Below are 22,217 nucleotides of genomic sequence, written 5' to 3'. Positions count from 1 at the left end.
CTTATTCCAGGAATGATGCCAAAACAGTAAATGTTATCACAACAGCCTGCTTTTCCAAAGTCACAAAGGTGAGGTGGAAACCTATCTCTGTGTGTGTGTGTGTGTGTGCAACTTCCTTTCTATACAGTAGAACCTCAGAGTTATGAACCCCTCAGGAATGCAGGTTCGTAGCCCAGCTGTTGCTGGCTGGTGTGACATTCCTACCCCCTCAGGCTGGGCAGTGCTAGTCAAACGTGACTTTCAGGAGCATTGCCTCATGTTGATCGGCCCTGTTGCGCTTTCTCAGCTCCAACAGTGAAAATAACTGGTATCCCAGCTGCCCGTTCCCAGAAACAGCCCTGGGTCTGGATGCTGCAGTGGTGGTGGTTTTAGAAATGCCTAGGGTGCCATGGGTTGGTTCGTTATATGGTAAAGGCCCGTACTCTATTTCTTAAAACCACTACAGGCTTGTGAAACTGAGCATAGGATCTCAAGCTGCTGCCAAAGTTACCTTGAATGGCCTTATTGCTCAGAGCAATAAAACCAAAATTATACTAGCAACTCAGGAAACCAGCCTTTGCACAATAGGTTGTGTTTGCACTACAGTTGTGTCAATTGATGATCACACCTTTTCATGTCCTTGGTTGACATAAATCTGTTGGCCACAGCCCCTGGCTTTGGTGCCGTTGTGCTGGCACAGCTTGTCTTATTTAGGGCTGGTAGAATAAACTCTACTGCTGAGCAGCGTGGCCAGTAATAAGATCCATCCACACTGGGGTGCTTTGCTGATATACCTGTGCTCGTAAAGCAGCCCTTGTGCAATAGTACATGTTCACGTGGGCCATTGTGAAAGTCCTGCTACCCTTTGAGTGGTTGCTTCACTGTTGCAAGACTGGCAACAAAGACTGAGAGTGTTTTTTTGCACGTCTAGTGTTTTCAGTCAGCCTGTTTGTTGTACGCCATTTCATATCTCCTGTTATAAGCAACTGGTGACCTAATATGGGGACCTTTGCCTCTTGTAAACTAATTCTTCCCTTCCTTCCCCCCAAATGCCCATGTTTTTCAGATACTAGTTGCTGGTTTGAAATTCTTCCTTGGGAAAGATGAAGATGAGAAAAAAGACAGTGATTCAGAATCTGAGGTTAGTCCAGAGGCTAATTCTCCTGCTGTTACTTTCTCAAACTCTGCAAAATTTATCTGCAGTAGGTATTATGTATTTTATTTATCTGCCCTAGTCTCTTCTTGCATTGTCCTCTCTTCTCCATCCAGGATGCCAGCCACCTACACCCATTTGTTTATATGTCTCCCCCACACATCTGTGGGCTTTCTTCCATGCCAGCCAGATGGAATAGAAGGGATCGTTTGTTGGTTTGCCCCTCAGTTTGAGGGATTCAGTCTCCTCAGGACATGTGCTGTTGTTGTTAATGGGAAATATGCCTGTACGTTGAGGGGAAGATCAGGAAAATGGTCCTCTTCGTTTTCAAAATCATTAAGAGCCACTTAGTGACTGGCTCATTTGTAGTACCCGGGCTGACGGTCGCTTAGCTGAGCTAGTAGGAAAAAGAGTTTTTTCCCCCCCTTACAGACTGAGAGAATGTGTTTGGTTCTAGTAGAGCCCTCAGTATGCTGGGCACTGCACACTGGTGATACAAAGCAGGAGTGGCCCCTGCCCTGAAGAGCTTACACTGTAAAGTACTTTTCCATGTAGACTTGTGATTGAGGAACTGGGCTGGGATTCGGGAGACCAGGGTTGTTTTGTTTTTGTTTTTGTTTTTTAATTAAAGCTCTGCTACAGACTTTGCATGTGACCTTGGGCAAATCACTTAATCTCTCTGTGGCTCAGTTCTTCATCTGTAAAATGGGGAAAATAGCACTTCTTTATCTCACCTGGTGTTGTGAGAATAAATGTACTGATATGTGGGGAGTGCACAGAGGTTAGTGATGGGAGTGAGACAAGTATATAGATGCTATTAAGCATTCTCTTTTGAACAAATTCACTGAAGTATGTTACCCTAACCATCCCCCCACCCCCAGCTACTTTATCTGATCTGTATCGAGATCCTTTTAAAGCGTTACTCATTAATTGGGTATTGTTGAATAATATGTTACTGTTGCCTAATGACTAGTACCATATATGTTTTATTGCTTTATTGACATGCGGTTACCGGGTCATAAACCTTAGTGTATGTGTTCTCTTTATGAAGTCAAAGTTTTAAGTATTGAAATGAATGTCAGGCTGGTTACATGGCAAACATTTGGAGGTAGAGTGAATTGGTTTCCAATTTTTGAAAACCTGGTGTGTGACCCTGACAATTGTTGCTGTCAATCAGCTGCAATATCCTATTTGAAGCCTCATTCCCTTGAATCATGCTCTGTCTGATGTTCCTTTGCGAAGGATGAAATGCCCACAACCAGAGACCTCATGGTGAGATATGCAACAGGAAAGAAAACCACCAAGCACAAGAAGAAGCTGGAGAAAGCCATGAAGGTTCTGAAGGTAAGGGAAGCCCAGTTGGACATTTTGGTATCACCATGGAACTAGCAGCAGAGTCCAAGCGTAAAGTAGAAAGGGAAACAAGAGTAAATTGAATACATGTAAAGCTAAATAGGATTTTAAAAGCAGTCAGCCCTAACAATGCAGTGCTCCATTTAATCAAACTCCTAAAGATGACATGCTGTTCTCATTTCCCTTTTTGATACCACAGTGGTCTACGTCAGGTTCTTTCCTTCATCGGTTCATACACTGGGACCCTTCAAGACCAGGATTTTTTTGCTCTCATCTGTCCCTTTTTAGCCAACTACCCTTTGTCATGTCTTCTAAGCAAAGCTCCCTTTGCTGCTCTGGCAGCAGCCAGCTTGACATACACATGTTCACGTGGAAGAACACGTGTTGAAAAGAGACTTTGCTAGGTTAGATTGTGGACCAGGTTCTGCCTTGACTTGAATCTCATTCAGTCCTTTTGCATGGGGTACACTGTAGGTCAGGGCAGGATTGTGGTGTGTTTTCTGAACTGCTGTTTCCCATGCCCAGTGCTTGGCTGGGAACTAGTATCTATATAGCTAGAGGTATGTTTCAAGAGTTTGAGTGGAGCTTTCGTTACGCAGTTTGCATTGACTTTGCCTGGAGTCGTGTGGCTGAAAACCACAGGTAACTCGGGAAACGTTGAAAGTGCTGATGAACTTTCCTATTTAAAATCAAGACATGCCTATTAAAGCTGGGAATGTGAAATGGCAGCTTTCCAGAACTGATGTCTGAAATTCACTTAGAAGAACTCTTCCACGGAAAGGAAAAAGTGTCTCCTTGTCTCTTCCTGTCCTACAGAAACACAAGAAGAAGAAAAAGCCAGAGGTGTTTAACTTCTCCGCTATTCATTTGATCCACGATCCCCAAGGTAAGCGTGGTGTCCAACCCAATTGATATACATGCGCCTTGGAAATTCTAATACATGTTCGAGCCGAGATACAGATTTTCAGGCAAAACTGCAATGGGAGAGACACCTGTGCTCCACTGTTTGAACGTGGGAATGCAATGGAATGCTTAGATACCACACTTTGTCACCGGATCTCAAAGCGCTTCACAAATGTTGATTAAATCTCTCAGCACCTTGCAAGTTAGGAGGAATAGTCATAGATTCTAAGGCTAGATGGGATCACTGTTATGCTCATCTAGTCTTGACTTCCTGCATAACCCTGGCCATAGAGAGCTTAACCCAGTAATTTCTGGGCTGTAACTGCTGTCTGAGCTAAGCTTATTTTTAAAAATAGATACCCAGTCTTGCTTTAAAGGCTTCCTGGAGAAACCTAGGGAAATGGTAGAAAGTTTTAATGACTAATTACCTTTCGTCACTTAGTCATTTAAAAATTTGCCCCTTATTTCTAGTCTGTTTTGTCTAATATTACTCTTTCACTCTAGACATCATGAACTAGATTTTTTTCAGATAGGCCTCAACTCAGCCTCCTTTTTAGTGCGTATTAACTGACTTTAAATATTGACAGTAAAATTTTAAAGCTATGGAGCCGTATAAAAGGTATGTGCCATCCCTGTGCGCCCCCTCGCAGCCCGGTGTACTCTGCTTGAATTCCACGGTTGAGCGTCAGTAAGTTGATTTTAACAGATCTCAAGACCCTGGTTCAGAGCTCCCGAACGTAGTCTGCAGAGCAAAGTCTCTGAGACTGGCCAGGCTGGTCTCCTGGACTGAGATCCAGCGCGATCTGCATGGCTTCTAGTCCTGTCTTCCTTGCTCAGCTTCCTGTTCCTGTTTAAATAGCCCACCCACCGGATGGTACAGGGCCTCCTTGGTTGCACCCAGGCTGCTTCTCTGGAGTTCTTCTAGATCCAACTTCAGGGCCTTACAGAGGAGCCCAGCTTTGCTCCCTGTGGTTCCTCCTGCAAATTGGGTTTTCTTCACCCTTTGAGGCCCAGGTGTTTCAGGCTGTCACCTGATCCCAGTGAGTCCAGCCCCCATAGGCAGGGAAGCAGCTAAGTATGGCACATGCAGGGCTGATTGAACAGGGCTGGCTAGCCCCAGGCCTCTTGGCCCTTAAAGGAGCAAGCCAGCCCGTGACAAGCCCATTGATTTTACCTTTTGCTTGTTGATCCTGTTCCCAATGTTATGAGCAATTTTTTTCTTTATTCACGTTTTTTTCTTGCTGATCTAATGCAGTAACCAATTCACCTTGTGTATCATCAGGGTGAGGCTATCTGAGCCTTAATAGCTGATTAGCTAATGATCTGTGGCAGCTTTATTCTCCGAAGTCTCTTGGGATGTCAAGCTGACACACATCCTGCTCTGACATCCTCGAACCCCCAGTGCTATTACTTCTTGCTGACACTCCATGTTGCTTCCAGATTTTGCAGAGAAACTCCTAAAGCAGCTAGAGACCTCCAAGGAACGATTTGAAGTGAAGATGATGCTCATGGACCTTATCTCTAGACTAGTTGGAATACACGAGGTACACATCATGTTAACTGCACTGGGTTTTTGAGCTCTCATGTCTGAAGTAGGCTTGTCCATCAGTAATGGGTCTGAATGTGATCAAGATGGCACCGTGGGTTAACGCTTTGGCCTTTCACCACGGGAGACTTTGTCGTTATAAGTGAAGATGAGTTTGGCTTCATTTTATTTCCTAATGGACTTATGTCTGGCACTATTAGCTGGCCTGAGAGGGCCAGCCGTATAACAGTAAGAGCCTTGCAGGCCAGGCCAGGGGTGCTAGAACAATATGTATAGTGGTGGTGCTGAGAGCCATTGAACCAAATTGTAACCCTGCATATGATGGAAACCACTTCAAGCCAGGGGATGCTGCTGCACTCCCAAGATACATTTCCATGCAGTAATTGCAGCCACAAGTTTCCTTAATCAGCAGTTCACAGAGAGAGGAGGAAGGGGCCATGACCCCGAGCTTGTTTATGTAGCTGGGAAAGGAAGAGAGGTGGAGATAACACTTCTTTACACAAAGGATATCCTTTAGACAGCCACATTCCTTATGCAGCTGCAACGCTTATCAATCCTTAACAAGCAGAAGGGAGAGGGATGGCACTTTATCTATCCAGCACAGAAACAGTGCCTGCCTGTGCTTCTACTCCTTAATACCATGCCAGCACATGAGAGGTTTCCCAGGTCTTTACTTAACCCTTACACATCCCAACAGTACTGTCAATCATAAATGGAGTCTGGCGATTCCCCACCTAACAGCAACTTGAGTGTAACTGAACTGTATTAATCCCCACAAACAGAATTTCTATAGTCCTCCAACTTCTCCTTCATCCCAGCTCCCTGTGGGCCCAGGAGAAAAGATGGGCCTTGCAGCCTGTCCTGAGGGTTGACAAACTCAGGTGGCACTGAGTATGTGAGGGAAACCTGCCCAGCCAGGGCCCGTGCCGTCTGGCTCTGGCATTACTAACTCTTCATTCCAGACTGTGACAGAAGAAAAATTGAGTGGCTTGAAAATTTGAATTCAGCAGATACTGTATGAAACCCTAAATGTTCAATATTGAAGTGCAATGCGTTCGGGTCCATTGCTTGGCGGGCACATGGCCATGTGATGAAGAAGGCCACACCCATGACAGTTGCCCCTTTGACAGTCATCTTGAAGACTAGCCTCTATGCCCACTCACTCCTCAGTGACCTGCTTGTGCTTACAGCGGGTCCCTCCAGCTTTGGACTGAGGGATGTTTTTCTCGGGGTCAAGAAAGCAGCAGACCTAACATGGGACACTTGCACGACAGCCCCAATTCAAAGCCTGTCCAAGCCAATGGGACCCCGTCCTTCCATTGACTTTAATGGGATTTGGATTGGGATCAATATTTACTTTATTAAAGAAAATATTGAACATCTCATCCCAGTATTTCCCCCCTCCACCCCCCCCAGTCCAAGGCAGGAAAACAAATCAGAATCCACTCTGTTACAAGCACGTTGCCCAGTAGCACCAATGCAGACTGTGTGTACCATTGTCTGTACAAAATTATTATGAATGTTTCACAGCCCCTCCCTCTAGACAGGCAGATACAATGGAGGAAACGCTGGCAGGGTTTTAATCCAGTATCCACTTTCCTCCCCACAGCTCTTTCTCTTTAACTTCTATCCCTTTGTGCAGCGGTTCATGCAGCCCCATCAGAGAGGTAAGCAACCATCTACAAAACTTGTATCCTCTCCCTGCCTTTGTGTTCTGCATTCCCGTATTGCCCTGTGTGCAGTCGGTCTCGAGCAGTGGTGCTGTAGGATAAAAGGTGGACAATCAGGTTTGCCTTGTCAGATAGGGAGGGCATGGAAGGAGGAGGGTGAAGAACAGAGACAGTTTGTTATGGGATATGGGAACGGTGCGTTCCGTACTTGTGAACGTGGGAGCTAGAATTCTTTAAATACAGACTAGAATGGATCCCCTGAGTTGTGTGAGTTAAACCAAGCTGCTACAAGAAGCTGTCTGTAATTGTTTAGCAAAGTTTGTCTCTCTTGCCGTGCCATAGTTAACGTTGCAACACTATTTCAGCCTGGAGCAGTGGCTCTCAACCTTTCCAGACTACTTGTACCCCTTTCAGAACTCTGATTTGTCTTGTGTACCCCCAAGTTTTGCCTCATTTAAAAACTACTTGCTTACAAAATCAGATGTAATGTGCTGTGACGCTTTTGTATTTCTATTACCGAAAAATGGCTTACTTTCTCATTTTTACCATATAACTATAAAATAAATCAATTAGAATGTAAGTCTTGTACTTGCATATCAGTCTATGGTACATAGAGCAGTATAAACAAGTCATTGTCTGTATGCAGTTTAAGTTTGTACTGACTTTGCTAGTGCTTTTTATGGAGCCCGTTGTAAAACCAGGCCACTATCTAGATGAGTTGATGCACCCCCTGGAAGATCTCTGCCTACCCCTGGGGTACTCCTGGTTTAGAACCAGTGTTCTAGAGCAGACTTTGCAAAGTGTTCTACCGTCCATATGCCGTGCTTCAAAAGAGGTGGCCAGCTGAGGGCCTGGGATAAAGTTTGTGGTATCTGATTGAGTGCTTTATTGTGACGGAGAGTGAGCCAGAGGATCTGGTTCTGCGAGGCCCCAAGTGACTTCATGTTCTCTGTGGAAGTTTAGGGTGCTGAGCTTCTTGCAGGATGGGACGCAGAATTAGAAGTTGTGATGCACGGAGATATTTATAAGCCACTGAAAGCAGAAATGGCCGTCTATTGACGGTAGAACCTTTCTCTCTTTATTTTCTACTCTCCTAGAAGTGACCAAGATCCTTCTTTTTGCTGCGCAAGCGTCTCATCAGCTGGTGCCGCCAGAGGTCAGGATCCTTCCAAATCTCATTAATATTAAAAAGACTGTGTGCAAACATTGGAAATATAACTGCTGAATGTGTTGACAGAGCTATGCTGAGAGAGGCAAAAAACCTGCCCAATCGTGTTAAAACTCTCAGGCTGGAAGTGTTGTTGGATGCTGGGTATTGTTTACGTAGGGGGAAAAGTAATGCTTAGTGGTGTCTGCTCATTTCCTCTGAGATTACATCCTCTCGGTGTCAGGTGGGGTTGAAAAGCACATGCTGATCTTTCAGAATGGGAACACTTGTGCTTATTGTATGGTTTATGTTCCAAAAAAAAATTAATAATGAATACCTGTGACTCTTTGGCGTTCACCCAGGCCAGTAGGGGGTTCAGTCAGCACCTGCCTTGCAACTCTGGGTAACCTAAATTCTATGCTGTTGTGGCTCCCTGCCATGACACCAATATGCATACAAGTGTGCTGGTCACACTCTGGCTTCCACGGCCCAATTACTTTTAGCAGGGAGACCTCAACAACCCTTCCAGCCCTGAGTTCTCCCCCAAAGACATCTTCATGCAGTGCTCAACCCCTCTCACTGTAGCTCTCTCAAAACCTTATTAAGTTTGCTGCTCCTTTACAGAAACAGTACGCAGCCCCAGCCTGTTTGTTTGGCTGAGGATTTTCCTCTTCCGTTTGAAACACTAGGGTGCCGTTGTGTAATAAAACAAGATTAAGTTTATTCACAAACAACTTACATGTAAATGATGCTAAGAAGTAGAAATTGGGATAGGAACAGTTACAAACAAACACAAGTAAAAAAAGAAAAAACTTCCAAGACTAAAACCTAACTTAACAAACTAGAGTTTTTTGTGCAAAGTAAAGTATCAGGGGGTAGCTGTGTTAGTCTGTATCCACAAAAACAGCGAGGAGTCTGGTGGCACCTTAAAGACTAACTGATTTATTTGGGCATAAGCTTTTGTGGCTAAATTGGGTTTTTAACCCACAAAAGCTTATGCCCAAATAAATCGGTTAGTCTTTAAGGTGCCACCGGACTCCTCATTGTTTTTGTTCAAAATAAGAGTTTCACCATAATTGTTTTCCTGCATGGCTAGCTGGTTCTTACCTAGGGTTCAATCACAGAGCCCAAAGTGCTCTGTTTCTTTGACTGTTCAGGTGAAGGATAACTTAGGGGTTCTCTCCCTCTCTTTATAGTCCAGTAAATCTCTGAAATATGTTCTTCTGAAGTATCAGAGGGGTAGCTGTGTTTGTCTGGATCAGTAAAAAGCAACAGAGTCTCCTGTGGCACCTTAAAGACTAACAGATGTTTTGGAGCATAAGCTTTCGTGGGTCTGATGAAGTGGGCATTCACCCACGAAATCTTATGCTCCAATACATCTGTTAGTCTTTAAGGTGCCACAGGACTCTTTGTTGCTTTCTTCTGAAGTGTATCCCCAAGATTAAGGTCCTTTTCCCTGCTGGGTGTAGACTCCGTGCTGTGTGGTGCAGACACCATGCAAATAATCTTCCTGCAATCTCCCATACCAGTAAATAGCCCACTGTCCCTGGCAACACCTGGCTTGTGGGGCTGGTCCCTTTCCTTTGTCTTGAAAAATCTATTTATCAACTTCCCCTGACATGCCTGGTTAAAACACATTTTAGTCACACATTTCTGGATAACTCTTTGTAGATTAACCATATATACATCACACAAGAATGTGAATGATCAGTGAGTTAGTTGTTTTCCAGTGATTTATTACATGCCACCTTTTGGATAAGTATGACCACAGCGGATGGGGATGTACTGAGCGGGTCAGGCCAGCTGAGTCTCACTGCTGCATACCAGGGAGCTCCTTGCCATCTAGCCTTGGGATGCTCTTAGGGTCACAAACTGGCTCTCATATAGCACTTTTAATCGAAGTAAATCTTAAAGGGCTTTACAAAGGAGGTCAGTAGCATTATCCCCATTTTACAGATAGGGAAATAGAGGTACAGAGCAGTGACGTGACTTGATCAAAGTCACTCAGGCCAGTGGCAGACCCAGGTCTGCTGAATCCACGTTCAGTGCTGTATTCACATTTCCTCCCTGTAGTAGGATTTGTATCGCAAAAATGCTCCATTAGAATGTCTCTAAAAATAGCCTCTTAAAGGGCCAAGTCCCAAGCTTTGAGTGAGTTTGCCCTTTGTGAATATGGCATTGTATGCAAATGAATATAATACAATAGGAATGTATGTTCATCTGGCCCTACTTTACTTTCTCCCTTCTAGATCATCCAGTCAGTATTAATGACCATAGCCAACAACTTTGTCACTGACAAGAATTCTGGGGAAGTTATGACTGTAGGGTAGGTATGAAAGTTCACGACAACTCAGTCTGAGATCTGTGGGGAATCTGTGTTCCTAGAAACACTGTACAACTCCTAGAAAATACACCTCTACCCCAATATAACACGAATTTGGATATAACGCGGTAAAGCAGCGCTCCGGGGGTGTGGGGCTGTGCACTCCGGCGGATCAAAGCAAGTTCAATATAACGCGATTTCACCTAGAACACGGTAAGATTTTTTTGGCTCCCGAGGACAGCGTTATATCGGGGTAGAGGTGTAGGTTGGTGTATCTCTTTAAAAAACAAAAACACCCCATTGAAATAAAATGACCTTTTGTGCAGCGTGCTTTGAGTACGGTAAATGATTTATTTTTAATTGCCAACGCTGCTCTGTCACTGGCCGTCGAGGTCATTGTTTAGCACCAGGATGCTCCATTCTCTTCTCCCCAGATGGGGCTGAATCCCTGCTTTCCTGGGTAACCAGATCTTTAGGACGGTTCTGTGTGTATCCCATTTATCTGTAAACTCTTATGTACACCATGATTTTTCAGGGTGTAGATAACATGATGGTCAAGACTTCATTCCCCCTCTATACAACGACTGAAATTGTGCTAGCAACAAATAAGTTTAAACACAGCTGTTGCCAGCGGAACGCTAACCAACTTTCTGTGCCTAGTATAAATTGGCATATTTTGCTGAGACCCATGCTATAGACAGATGCATAATCTTATTAATTATATAATAATTGTATAATGTATTATCTCTCTTTTATAATAGAGATCTAAGATGAAAAAGGTGTCCGTGTTCATACCACTTGCATGGGGGTCCGGGAGGAAACATGCTCACTAGTTCCAGCCATGCTTTAAGAATGGTTCTTGCTAAAATGGTTTCAACCATAAGGAGGGGGTGGGGGATGGACTTTAGAGAGAGACTGGGAAGGGAGAGGGTCAGTGTGAGGGTAAAGTTACTTTGACAGGGAACTCTCCTGTGTGAGCATACAGGCCCCCAGCATAGGCTGTCCTTTACTGATCTAACCATGGATGAATGCAGTCAAGATTCCTGACTCCACTAGGCACAGATGGTCCACAGATTTAAAGGGTTTTACCTTTTCTGTATGGGATGCCCACTTCCACCCTTTGGTCTTGGATGCTTTCTAACTAGTCAGTGATGGCTGTGCCAGTACTTTATCTTAATTTTCAAAGATGCTGAGCACCTGCACCTCTGGAAACTGGGCCATCAGGACGGCTAGGAGAACAGACTATGCAAATCTGCCATGGATACAGCCCCTTTGATAGGCTACCTGGGGGGTTGAGTCCCGTGCTGCTCTTTTCTCTGACACTGAGTTGTGTGCCTCAGGATGATTAGTCTCGGACACGGTCAATGTAACGTGCTGCTGCCAGGGTCTTTTCTAACTGAGAATTTTTTTAAAAAACTTTGATTTTTCTAGATTGAATGCGATAAAAGAGATAACGGCGAGATGTCCTCTGGCTATGACTGAAGACCTGCTCCAAGACCTCGCCCTGTACAAATCTCATAAAGATAAAAGTAAGTTTAGTGCTTTGCAGTGGAAAAATGTGCTGTTCTTTTATTTATGCGTGTTTATGCTATGTGTTCTGATGTCACATCATCATTGCTTGTGTAGGGGATAGGTTGGAGTTCAGAGTATTTCTCATGTTAGTCACCTGCACCTGTGTGTCTGTTTCAGGTGTCCTCATGTGAGAGATGAAGCAGTCAGAGCAGTCGGGAGGGGAAAGGGGTAGTTTCCTACTAGCTACCTGAACTGAAGCTACATAAGGTTGATCATTGACCGTAGGGGTTGCAGGTTCATGTCCTAAATAAATGTTGATTGTGTGAGTTATCTTGGAAATGTCTGATCTAATCCTAGAGAAACTTTCTTCTTTACTTCTAAAAAAGAAGTGACAGATCCACACCGATTTTGGTAGCTGCTTAAATTTTGAAAAAGGATTTTTGGGGAGATGTATCCAATAAACAAAACGAATAGAGCACAGATAGCAGTTACGTTGGAAAAAAGGCTGAGAGTAGAAGGTAGTTTTAAAAAGTAGGTAGTCCAGAGCAGAAGGGAAAGACATGGATTGTCAAATAGAATAATGCTAAGAAGCGCTAGCATTTCTGAGAAAGATGTAAAGAAATATAGCGCTTTTCCTTTTACCCTCTTCCCTAGCCTCAGAACAAAACCTAATTCTAGCTCAATGCTTTTCTCTTCATTTGATCCAGATGTTTGTTTATTCCTGGTATTTGTTTTGTAGATGTAATGATGTCTGCAAGAACTCTGATACATCTCTTCCGATCATTGAATCCGCAGATGTTACAAAAAAAATTCAGGGTAAGTGATGTTTATGTGCATTAATTTGTATCTGAAAATGAGGATGAAATAAATTGAGCATCTCAAGCCAGTGAATATGGTTAACTGTGTGCATACTTTTAACTAAGAATATGTGCATTGCATTTTGCCCTGGAGAGATCACCTAAAGGCAAAAGGCAGTGTGGCCTACTGGACAGAGCACTGGTCCTAGGAGACCTGGGTTCTATTCCTGGCTCTGCCACTGGCCTACTAGGTGACCTTGGGCAAGTCACTTCCTGTCTCAGTTGCCCCATCTGTAAAATGAGGATAATAATGGTTTTTTGCAAAGTGCTTTGAGAGCTATAGAGTATCTCTGTCTCACCGCTTCACTGCAGAATCCATCATTAATCTATGGAGAGGAGATGTTTTTCAATCAAGTGCTGTGATCCGAAACTGGAATATCAGAACCTCTTCATCATTTATTTGTCTGTATGACTAAAACCTAAACTTGTTAAAAGAAGTGGATGGAGGGATTATCTGAACCTGGAGGGCTGTGGATCTCTGTCGTTGCAATGCTCATTAATGTATAAAGCCCAAGCTGCAGAAGTTTAATCCAGAGTTTTGGAGTGCGTGTTGGGATGTGTGCCTCTGGCCGATGTCTAGCACTGGCTGATCACTTCTTGTTTCATTGGTGAAAAAACACCTTGTAACAGGGCAATGTTCCCTTTAAGGGGAGCAACCAGCCCTGTTCTGGTGAGCAGCTTGGCAGGCAGGTGCTGGGAATCAACTGACCCAGCTGGGTAGCAGCAGCTGATTGGGTCTGATGTTTTCTGGCTAGGGGATGTAAATGAGGACCTGTGGCAGTCCAGGACCAGGAGAGGGCTGGGAGAATGCTCTCCTGTAACTATGACAGAGGACTACAGGAGGCCCTGTGGACCTCCTAGGCAGGGTGGAAATCCTGACACGAAACTGCCAGAAGCCGGGGGGACGCCACAGTCTCTGTTGTGAGCAGTACTATATATATTGCCATATCACGTTTCCCAGGCTGGTGATCAAGTCCACCCACCTTATGCCCCTTTTAAAATGTCCTGTTGGTGAAATTAAAGAAAACAAAGAGCTACTTAAAACATGTACTTTGTTTACTTGTAGGGTAAACCTACTGAGGCCTCATCAGAAGCCAGAATCCATGAGTATGGAGAATTAGATGCCAAAGATTATATTCCAGGAGCAGAAATATTAGAGGTTGAGAATAAGGAAGAAGGAGGAATACACGAGGAAGGTTGGTTAGTTTTTCTTCACTTCCAGGCAGTACAGCATTGCCACTAGAATTCTAGTTGCATGTGAAAATGTGGTGCACGTCTCTTGTTGTAATGCAGGAACTTGCATGTGTTTGACACTGTCATGTCTTGAGTAACCCTGGCCATGTGTGCATTTGTCCAGTGAAACAGCACTAGTGCTGCCCTTGAATGAATGCAATACACCCAGTTATATTCGACATTGGGTCTGTGCCGCTTCATACGGTAGTTGCTTTAACAAGAGATAACGAAGGGGTTTTGTTGCTTGCATGACTAATCTTCAAGGAAAAGCAGGTCATATGGCTTCAAAAAATGCACCTGTTCAGCTCTCCCCAAGATAAATAACTATGTCCTTGAGTCACTTTGAAGAATTAAGAAGAGCAGTGCTCAGGCTGTTGAAAATGTAACATGACTTTTTCATATAATGTGTGCTGCTTCCATAGCTGTGTGAACTGGTTGGATGTTGGGGATGCTGCAGAATATCGCTGCATGCATGTAGGGTGCCCTGTGCAGTAGACATCATGGGGCACTCGTGTAGCGCTGTTTATCTTCTGAGCCTTTTCCAAACACATTTTATAACTTTATAGAGCTCTTTACGATAACTGCAACATAGGCTGGCAGTAAATTAGGTTTACACGATCGCTTGTCTCCATTGCCAGTGATCAGACATCAGGCACACCAGTGTTTTGCATGCTGCCTTGGGTGTTTTCTTACAACTTTGGGGATAACATGTTTATTACTATGGTTGGTCCCACTTACAACAACTGATGACGTCACAATCTCCATGAGGGATCTGATTCTAGGTGCTGTATAAACTTGTAATAAAGTGACAGTTTCTGCCTTAAATAGCTTGTGTACTATGTTAATTACAAGATGCAGGCAGAGATAACCTAGAAGGAACTGAATCTGCGATCCAGTCTTAATTGCTACATTTATTATCATGCAATTGAACTAAGTCTGTTCTAGTCACTGTGTGCGCCTCTTCCCCTGGGCAGATGGATGGCAAAGTGCCAGTTTCAGTGAGGAGGAAGACGACGAAGATGGGGAATGGATAGATGTGCACCACTCCTCAGATGAGGAGCAGCAAGAAGTAGTGAGTTTTGTCATCACTTTCTGGCCTAAATAGAAATGTGATTTGCAAAGATTGGGCTTGATTCTTTATTGGCTTGCACCTTTAATGTAGTTTTCAGCTGTGCCACGTGGGTGTAGAAACAGTAGCTAATGAGAATGGTGGTATGTCTTCCCCCTTTGCACAGGTATAAGTGAATATCCACGGGTCAAAGCAGGGGAGAATCAATCTTGTGTGTAAATATTTTACAACCTATGGGGAATAGGGCAATTTCCCCCCATCTCCAACAAAGAGCAGTAGTATTTTGGCACATTTATACTGCTCCTTACCCCTTCTCTCTCCCTTACACATGAAGAAGCACACTCAACCAATTTCTTGAAAATCCTGGGAACTTGTTGATCACAGGCTGCGTGGTGCCCCAATGTGGGCTCTGTTGGTAATGTTACACCCACCGTTGAACTTTGCTGTAGACCTGAAGACGGCCAGTGCTACTCCCTCCCCTACGCCTCTCACCTCCCAAATATTGCACCTCTATTATGTTTTCAATATTCTTGTCTTCTGCCCTAACCAGCCATATGCCCTTATTATAAAGGCAAGTCCTGTTTCTCTCGTCTGACCCACGTAAGTGGAGAGAAAAAGGACTTGCCTTTATAATAAGATTATAGTGTACAAATAAACCATACAAAACCATTGCTTAAAGACCCTGATGATCGTCGCTGTTGTCTGCATTTAAAGGCGGAGAAGATCAAACGCATGCCTGTAGAAGAGCAGAAAGCCAAAGCAGCAGCAGTTAGCACAAGTCGGGTTTTAAGTCAAGAAGACTTCCAGAAAATACGCCTGGCCCAGATAGCCAAAGAACTCAACTCGGCACCTGGCAAAGCTGCAAAGAGGAAGAACATTGAAATAGACAGCGATGAGGAGCGCAGGTAGAATACAAAATTCCTGTTCACTCAGGTGGTATAATGGATATTATTTGTATTGCGGTAGCACTTAGGAGCCTGAATCATGGGCCAGGACCTCATTGTGTTAGGTGCTGTACAAATGCATAATAAAAAGATGTGTCCTCATGCCACACAGCTTCCAATCTAAGTATGAGACGAGACAGAGGGTGAATATAGGAGGGTTAGCACAAGGGAACAATGAGATGATACTCGTCAGCTTGATAGGCTGTGGTCTCAGCACACCGGCTGCCTAACCGCTGCTGAGATTTTTGTAGGTGTGGTAGTTAAAAAGGGATTTGAAGGAGGACAATGAGGCAGCTGTGCAGATGTTTATGGGTAGCTCCTCTCATGCATAAGGGCAGCACGGGACAAAGCACAGAGGTGCTTGTGTGAAAGTGGGCAGTGAGGTTCGAGTCCACATCTCGAGAGCGAATGAGAGATGATGGAGAGGGCGGGGATAGACCCATGCGTGGTGGGAGCTCCCGTGATGGCAGACAACATAATATTCTCTTTTCGTTTTGCAGGGGAGAGTTGCTTTCGCTCAGAGATATTGAGCATCTGCATAAGAAGCCTAAATCAGACAAGGAAACAAGACTGGCCACAGCCATGGTGAGGAGCCATGATATTCCTCTTCCTTGCAGATTTTCAGGGGGTTCAGGCTTTGCAACCTGCAGAGTTACAAGAACACAATAGGGGCAGGTTTGAAAGGGCACAGACATGAATGGCAGTTAGACCCCCAGGTTGCCATTTGTGCTTTTGAAGATCTCCCCCTCCTGGGTTCTTTGCCGCCCTGGCACAGACCAATGGTTAACTTTAGGCCAGTTCCTTGTGTCTTACTGTGGCTGATGCTGGGAATTTTAAAAGCTCTCTTTTTTAATAGAGGCTCTTGTTCAAAAGATACAGTTAAACAGCCAATCACAAAGCACATAAAATCGCCCAGGAAAGCAGAGTGAGTCTGGATTTGCAGCTCCAGGAATGGAAAGTGTGCAGCGGTAAATGGCATTTCTACAGAGGCCAGTTAGATGAGGCCACTTGCGAGAAAGGAAGATAACCCTGTGGGCTTTAATTGTTTGGATATTTTTTCCTCCCGAGGCTGGAAAGACAGACAGAAAAGAATTTGTGAAAAGGAAAACGAAAATGAATCCATTCGCAAGCTCCACTAACAAAGAGAAGAAGAAGCAGAAGAACTTTATGATGATGAGATACAGTCACAACGTCCGAACAAAAAATAAACGTTCCTTCAGGGAGAAACAGGTCAGTATTTAATACTCAGCCCATTGGTGACAAAGTAAATTGGAGTCTAGTCAGGGCAGTGTATGCAACAAACTTTAGTTACTTGTATTTCAGCTAAAATAAGCGCCCCTCACATTCTCTAGGAGGTTTTATGTGCTTAAAGATTTCCTGTGTCAAAATTTAGTTCAAATGAACGTATAATAGGCTGCTTCTCTTAAACTAATGATCACCTGCTAACCAACCCAATAAAAAAGCCATTTGTGCAGTCTATACATCCCTTAGCCTATGTCCTATCCAAATGCCTGGGCTTTGTAGCAGTCCCAGATCTGGGCTCTTGAAGACCAATGGCTACCAGTGCTGGGGGGGTGGGGGGGACACTTGTCTGCATAGACAACACCAAATCATGTGGTGAAGTTATGTTAGAGTTGTACCATGGTATGGTAATGTAATTACAACACAGCGTGGGCCCCTTGGCATAGGCAAGGTCAAACTTTGATTATATTATCAGGACACCAGTGTGACAGAACATGCTGCCTTTGCGTGGTCAGAATTGGCTTTGCAGACAGGCCTTTTAGTCTAACCTTTTATTTTCCTTTGGGCTCCTCTTCAAACCCTCATTTCACAGTCACCATCTTCCTGATTACCTTATTCACCAGAGACAGTTCTGTCCTCCCTTTCATGCTGGCTGGGTATGCTGTGTCTATGATAAAAGGTGCCTCTTGAAATCCTCTCATCTGCGCTGGAAAATCTCAAGGCCAAAGTGTTGCCGACTATTTTAATGTCCCTGTACTTGCGCCGACTGTTTTGAATGTGTTCAAAGAGCCATTTCCAGGAAAATCCTGGTTTGTGGCTTTCTCACCAAGCTGTTCCTTCGGTAGAGTATGTGTACTGACTTCATTATAAACCCACCTTTGTCGGTAAGATTTGGGTCCCAGTGAGTAGCTCCGGGTTCTGTTTCTGGCTTTTTATTCCCTGCTAAGGGCAGCCAAACAGTGCTGAGATCAGTTCGCCAGTGGCTTTTGTCTTTACAAACCAAATGAGGAAAGTAGATCCTGGATATTCTTACGTTGTTTTATTAAATAACATGACCCTGGACCAGTACCTCTAAATTTGCTCTTTACTTGGTATCTTCTCCTTTTTCCACAAATGTGGGATCTAGGCTGACCCCATTGACTGCAGCAATGTGCTGATTCCACCCTCTCTTATAAAACACACGAGGTTCATTTTGTGAATGAGCAGCTTAGGTACTTCAATGATCTTGCTAATCCTCTGCACTTGCATTGAGGTGCTGACGTCTCTGATTTGGTAGGCGGCCAGGCTACCTCACTACATCAGCTCTCTATGAGAAGCAAAATGAGCAGCGTGGTAGTGATTTGATCCAAAAGGCTTGAACTAGCCCCCGTTGTGGGGGACCAGGGTGGGGGAGAATGGCTTAAAAGAACTAAAATTTGATTTTATAGTTTAAAATCCAGAGCTCAAATCCCCATTTTAAATTAGGGTTGTCAAACGGTTAAAATAAAAATTGCAATTAATCGCAGTTTTAATCACACTGTTAATAATAGAATACCAATTTAAATGTATTATAAATATTTTTGAATGTTTTTCTACATTTTCAAATATATTGATTTTCAATTACAACAGAGGATATAAAGTGTACAAACGTTTATACTTTTTTATTACAAATATTTGCATTGTAAAAAGATAAACAAAAGAAGTAGTATTTTTCATTCACCTCCTACAAGTACTGTAGTGCAATCTCTTTATTGTGAAAGTACAACTTACAAATGTAGGATTTTTTTTTTTAATATAACTGCACTTAAAAACAAAACAATGTAAAACTTTTTAGAGATTACAAGTTAAAGCGGTTTCCCAGGTCTTTACTTAACCCTTACATATCAACAATTTTCACGATAAAGAGATCGCACTACAGTACTTGTATGAGGTGAATGAAAAATACTATTTCTTTTTTCTTACAGTGCAAATATTTGCAATAAAAATAATATAAAGTGAGCACTGCGCATGTATTCTGGGTTATAATTGAAATCAATATATTTTAAAATGTAGGAAACATCCAAAATATTATAATAAGTTTAAATTGGTATTCTATTATTGTTTAACAATGAGATTAAAACTACGATTAATTGTGACTATTTTTTAAATCTAGTTATTTTGTTTTGTGTTAATTGTTTGCATTAACAATGATTAATTGACAGCCTTATTTTAAATGCGTCAACACTTCTGGCAGAACCTCTCTGGAGTGACTCTGCACTTGTAAATGTCAGTCTTTTAAAAGAAGTTTCATTTGCCCTTTAAAGACACTACTTTCAACCTACTTAAAGGGACAAGAGTGATATTGTACTGATCTTTTCCAGTTTAACACCATTGACACAGTGCAATGACATTTATATTACATTAGTGATTTTTTTTATTGTACAGTGTCAAAGAAGTGTCACTACTGCTATGTTTACTGCTTGAATCTAGGAGTTCACTGACTTTCTTGGTTGTATTACTAGTTCTATCTAGGTACGAGTATGATCCTGTCACGATAGTGCCTGCCATTGTTTTTGGTGTAGGGGTTTGAGGTGTCTTTGTCTCTCATTTTTACAATATATATCGAGATTTTTTTCCCCTAAAGTATTAAATAATCTGCTTGGTTTCTTGGCATTTTTAATTTTTTTCTAGACCAAGTTATTAAGTCTAGCCTGATTAGTTGTCACTAGAAAAGTTATTATAGCTTTTCCTTACAAGGGTAATTTTAGTTAGTATATTAAACTTTCCCAAGTGCTTAAAATAAGAATTAAATTGTTTCCAAATTACAGTTTTTATAAAAGCTTTTGGCAGAAATATCCAATTTTATCTCAATGTAAATTGTTTGTGCCATTACATTACATTAAATACATAGGCGTAATACATCTGTGCATAGAATACCTAGGACACTAGCCCAGGCAGGCTGGCTTGATTCCAGTCAGGTGACTCATAGACTTTAAGGCCAAAAGGGACCATCATGATCATCTGACCTCCTGTACATTGCAGGCCACAGAACCTTACTCACCCCCTCCTGTAATCAATCCATAACCTCTGGCTGAGTTACTGAAGTCCTCAAATCATGATTTAAGACTTCAAGTTACAGAGAATCCATCATTTACACTACTTTAAACCTGCAAGTGACCCGTGCCTCATGCTGCAGAGAGAGGCAAAAAACCTCCAGGGTCTCTGCCAATCTGACCAGGGGGGAAATTCCCTCAATGCCACAGCTATTGCATCCAGGAAAATCTAGTCCATGCTGTAATTAGTAGCACGTGTCCTCCAATCTATAACTGAATTAAGACCACAGTTTTAACTATGGTGTGATTTTTGAATTCCTGTGTGGTGGTCTTGCCTGCTAATGTCTTCTACCCTAGAGGTGGCTATACGTCAACAATGAACAGGATATATATATGGTTTTCACATCACATGGGGATCGCTGCATGATGGGTGCTATATTGGTATTTCAGTTAAATACTTGAAAACTTGTAGGCAAAATACCTCAATATTCCACTGTTATGCAACATGATTTATTTATGTATTTATTTTGTATTCTAGCTGGCATTACGAGATGCACTTTTGAAAAAGAGAAAAAGACTGGTGAAATAACTTAAAACAACAAAGGAGTGGACTGTTTTATATCCTTACTGTGGGTACAGTAATAACCCTGGAAACAGTTTTTATATTGGAAAGTACAGGATCACCTGTACTGAAGAATTGGATGTCCATTGCATATAACTCTGAATACAACTGATGACTGAATATAACTCTGCAGCACCAAACGAGTCTCATTTGTATGTGTTGGCGTCAAGAGGCCTTAATATGCCAGAAGATCTTGCATTCTAGAAGCATCTTAGGAAGGGAGGCAGTTACCTTTTATTGAATATAACTTATTTTGAGTTAATATTTACAGGGACATAACCAGTTAACTAAAGCAAGGAGAATTTCATTGTTAAATATTTTGCCTGAATCATGGAAAATGTAAGTCCTAAATCAGTCCACGTAAAATAACTTTTATATAGATTAAAAACTTTGTGCCTTTCATAAGCATGTAATTTTTTTAAAGGACTTTTACTCTACAATACACCATAGTTGAAAATGGTTAACTTTCATTTCCCGTTTTTAGAAATAGAAGGAGGGTGAGGACTGAGGTAATATCTCTTATTAAAAAAAAAAACGAGGAGTACTTGTGGCAACTGAGAGACTAACAAATTTATTTATTAAATTAGTCTCTGGTGCCACAAGTACTCCTAATTCTTTTTGCTGATACAGACTAACATGGCTACCACTCTGAAACCTATCTTTTATTAGACCAACTTCTGTTTGTCAGAGATAAGCTTTGACGCTACACAGAACTCTTCTTCAGGTCTGAGAAAGGAAACCAGAGTGTCACAGCTAAATACAAGATCAAATCGATAGTTTAGCATAAGTAGTTAGCACATACTCTAACATGGGGTTTCTCAACCTTTTCTTTGAGTCCCCCCTCTCCCCCCACCCTCCTCAACATGCTATAAAAACTTCATGGCCCACCTGTGCCACAACAACTTTTTCTGTGCATATAAAAGCCAGGCTGGTGTTAGAAAGCAGGGCAATTGCCTGGGGCCCTATGCCACAGGGGCCACTTCAAAGCTAAGTTGCTCAGGCTTCGGCTTCAGCCCCGGGTAGGGTGACCAGACAGCAAGTATGAAAAATCGGGACGGGGTGGGGGGTAATAGACGCCTATATAACACAAAACCCCAAATATCAGGACTGTCCCTATAAAATCGGGACATCTGGTCACCCTAGCCCCGGGTGGTGGGGCTTGGCCCCGGGCTGCAGTCCTGCGCAGTGGGGCTTTGGCTTTCTGTCCCTGGCCCTAGCGAGTTTAATGCCAGCCATGTTTGGAGAACCCCCTGAAACCTGCTCACGGCCCCTGGTTGAGAACCACTGTTTCTAAGGGACCTTTGAAGGTGAAGTGACCCGTTAACATGCGTGTAGTCATAGGACAAAAACAGGGGTTAGTGGGTTACAGTGTGTTGTAATAAGCTAGAAATCCAGTGTCTTTATTCAGGCTATGTTTTGTAGTGGCTAGCAAAGTTATGAATTTGAACTCCCGGGCTTGTCTTTTGAAAGTGTTGTGCAGGTTTCCTTTGAGGATGAGGACTCACATCAGATATGGAGTGACTGTTTTGTGAAAAGTGTTCACCCACAGGTGATATAGTGGTTTTGTCTTTTATAATTTTCCTGTGTGAATTCATTCAAGGGTGTAGTGATTGTCTGGTTTCACCCCCATAGCTGTTGGAGCATTTAGTGCAG

At 42.9% G+C, this 22,217-nt stretch overlaps 1 protein-coding gene across 1 annotated transcript in view; it reads left to right on the top strand.

Annotated features, from left to right (window-relative positions):
- Positions 1-20,704, top strand: part of SDAD1 (SDA1 domain containing 1) — a 30,854-nt gene extending 10,150 nt beyond the window's left edge. The window contains exons 7-22 of the mRNA XM_054030766.1: positions 11-68; positions 1,046-1,120; positions 2,375-2,476; positions 3,302-3,371; positions 4,829-4,932; positions 6,544-6,601; positions 7,702-7,760; positions 10,001-10,077; positions 11,506-11,603; positions 12,326-12,402; positions 13,510-13,639; positions 14,651-14,748; positions 15,460-15,650; positions 16,190-16,274; positions 16,758-16,919; positions 20,481-20,704. Coding sequence (XP_053886741.1) covers positions 11-68; positions 1,046-1,120; positions 2,375-2,476; positions 3,302-3,371; positions 4,829-4,932; positions 6,544-6,601; positions 7,702-7,760; positions 10,001-10,077; positions 11,506-11,603; positions 12,326-12,402; positions 13,510-13,639; positions 14,651-14,748; positions 15,460-15,650; positions 16,190-16,274; positions 16,758-16,919; positions 20,481-20,531 — 1,495 coding nt within the window. The 3' untranslated portion in view covers positions 20,532-20,704. The remainder of the gene's footprint in view (positions 1-10; positions 69-1,045; positions 1,121-2,374; positions 2,477-3,301; positions 3,372-4,828; positions 4,933-6,543; positions 6,602-7,701; positions 7,761-10,000; positions 10,078-11,505; positions 11,604-12,325; positions 12,403-13,509; positions 13,640-14,650; positions 14,749-15,459; positions 15,651-16,189; positions 16,275-16,757; positions 16,920-20,480) is intronic.
- The last annotated feature ends 1,513 nt before the right edge of the window (positions 20,705-22,217 follow it).

Source organism: Malaclemys terrapin, chromosome 5, assembly GCF_027887155.1.
Source record: "Malaclemys terrapin pileata isolate rMalTer1 chromosome 5, rMalTer1.hap1, whole genome shotgun sequence".
Classification (NCBI taxonomy): domain Eukaryota; kingdom Metazoa; phylum Chordata; order Testudines; family Emydidae; genus Malaclemys; species Malaclemys terrapin.
This window is presented reverse-complemented; position numbering and strand designations above follow the sequence as displayed.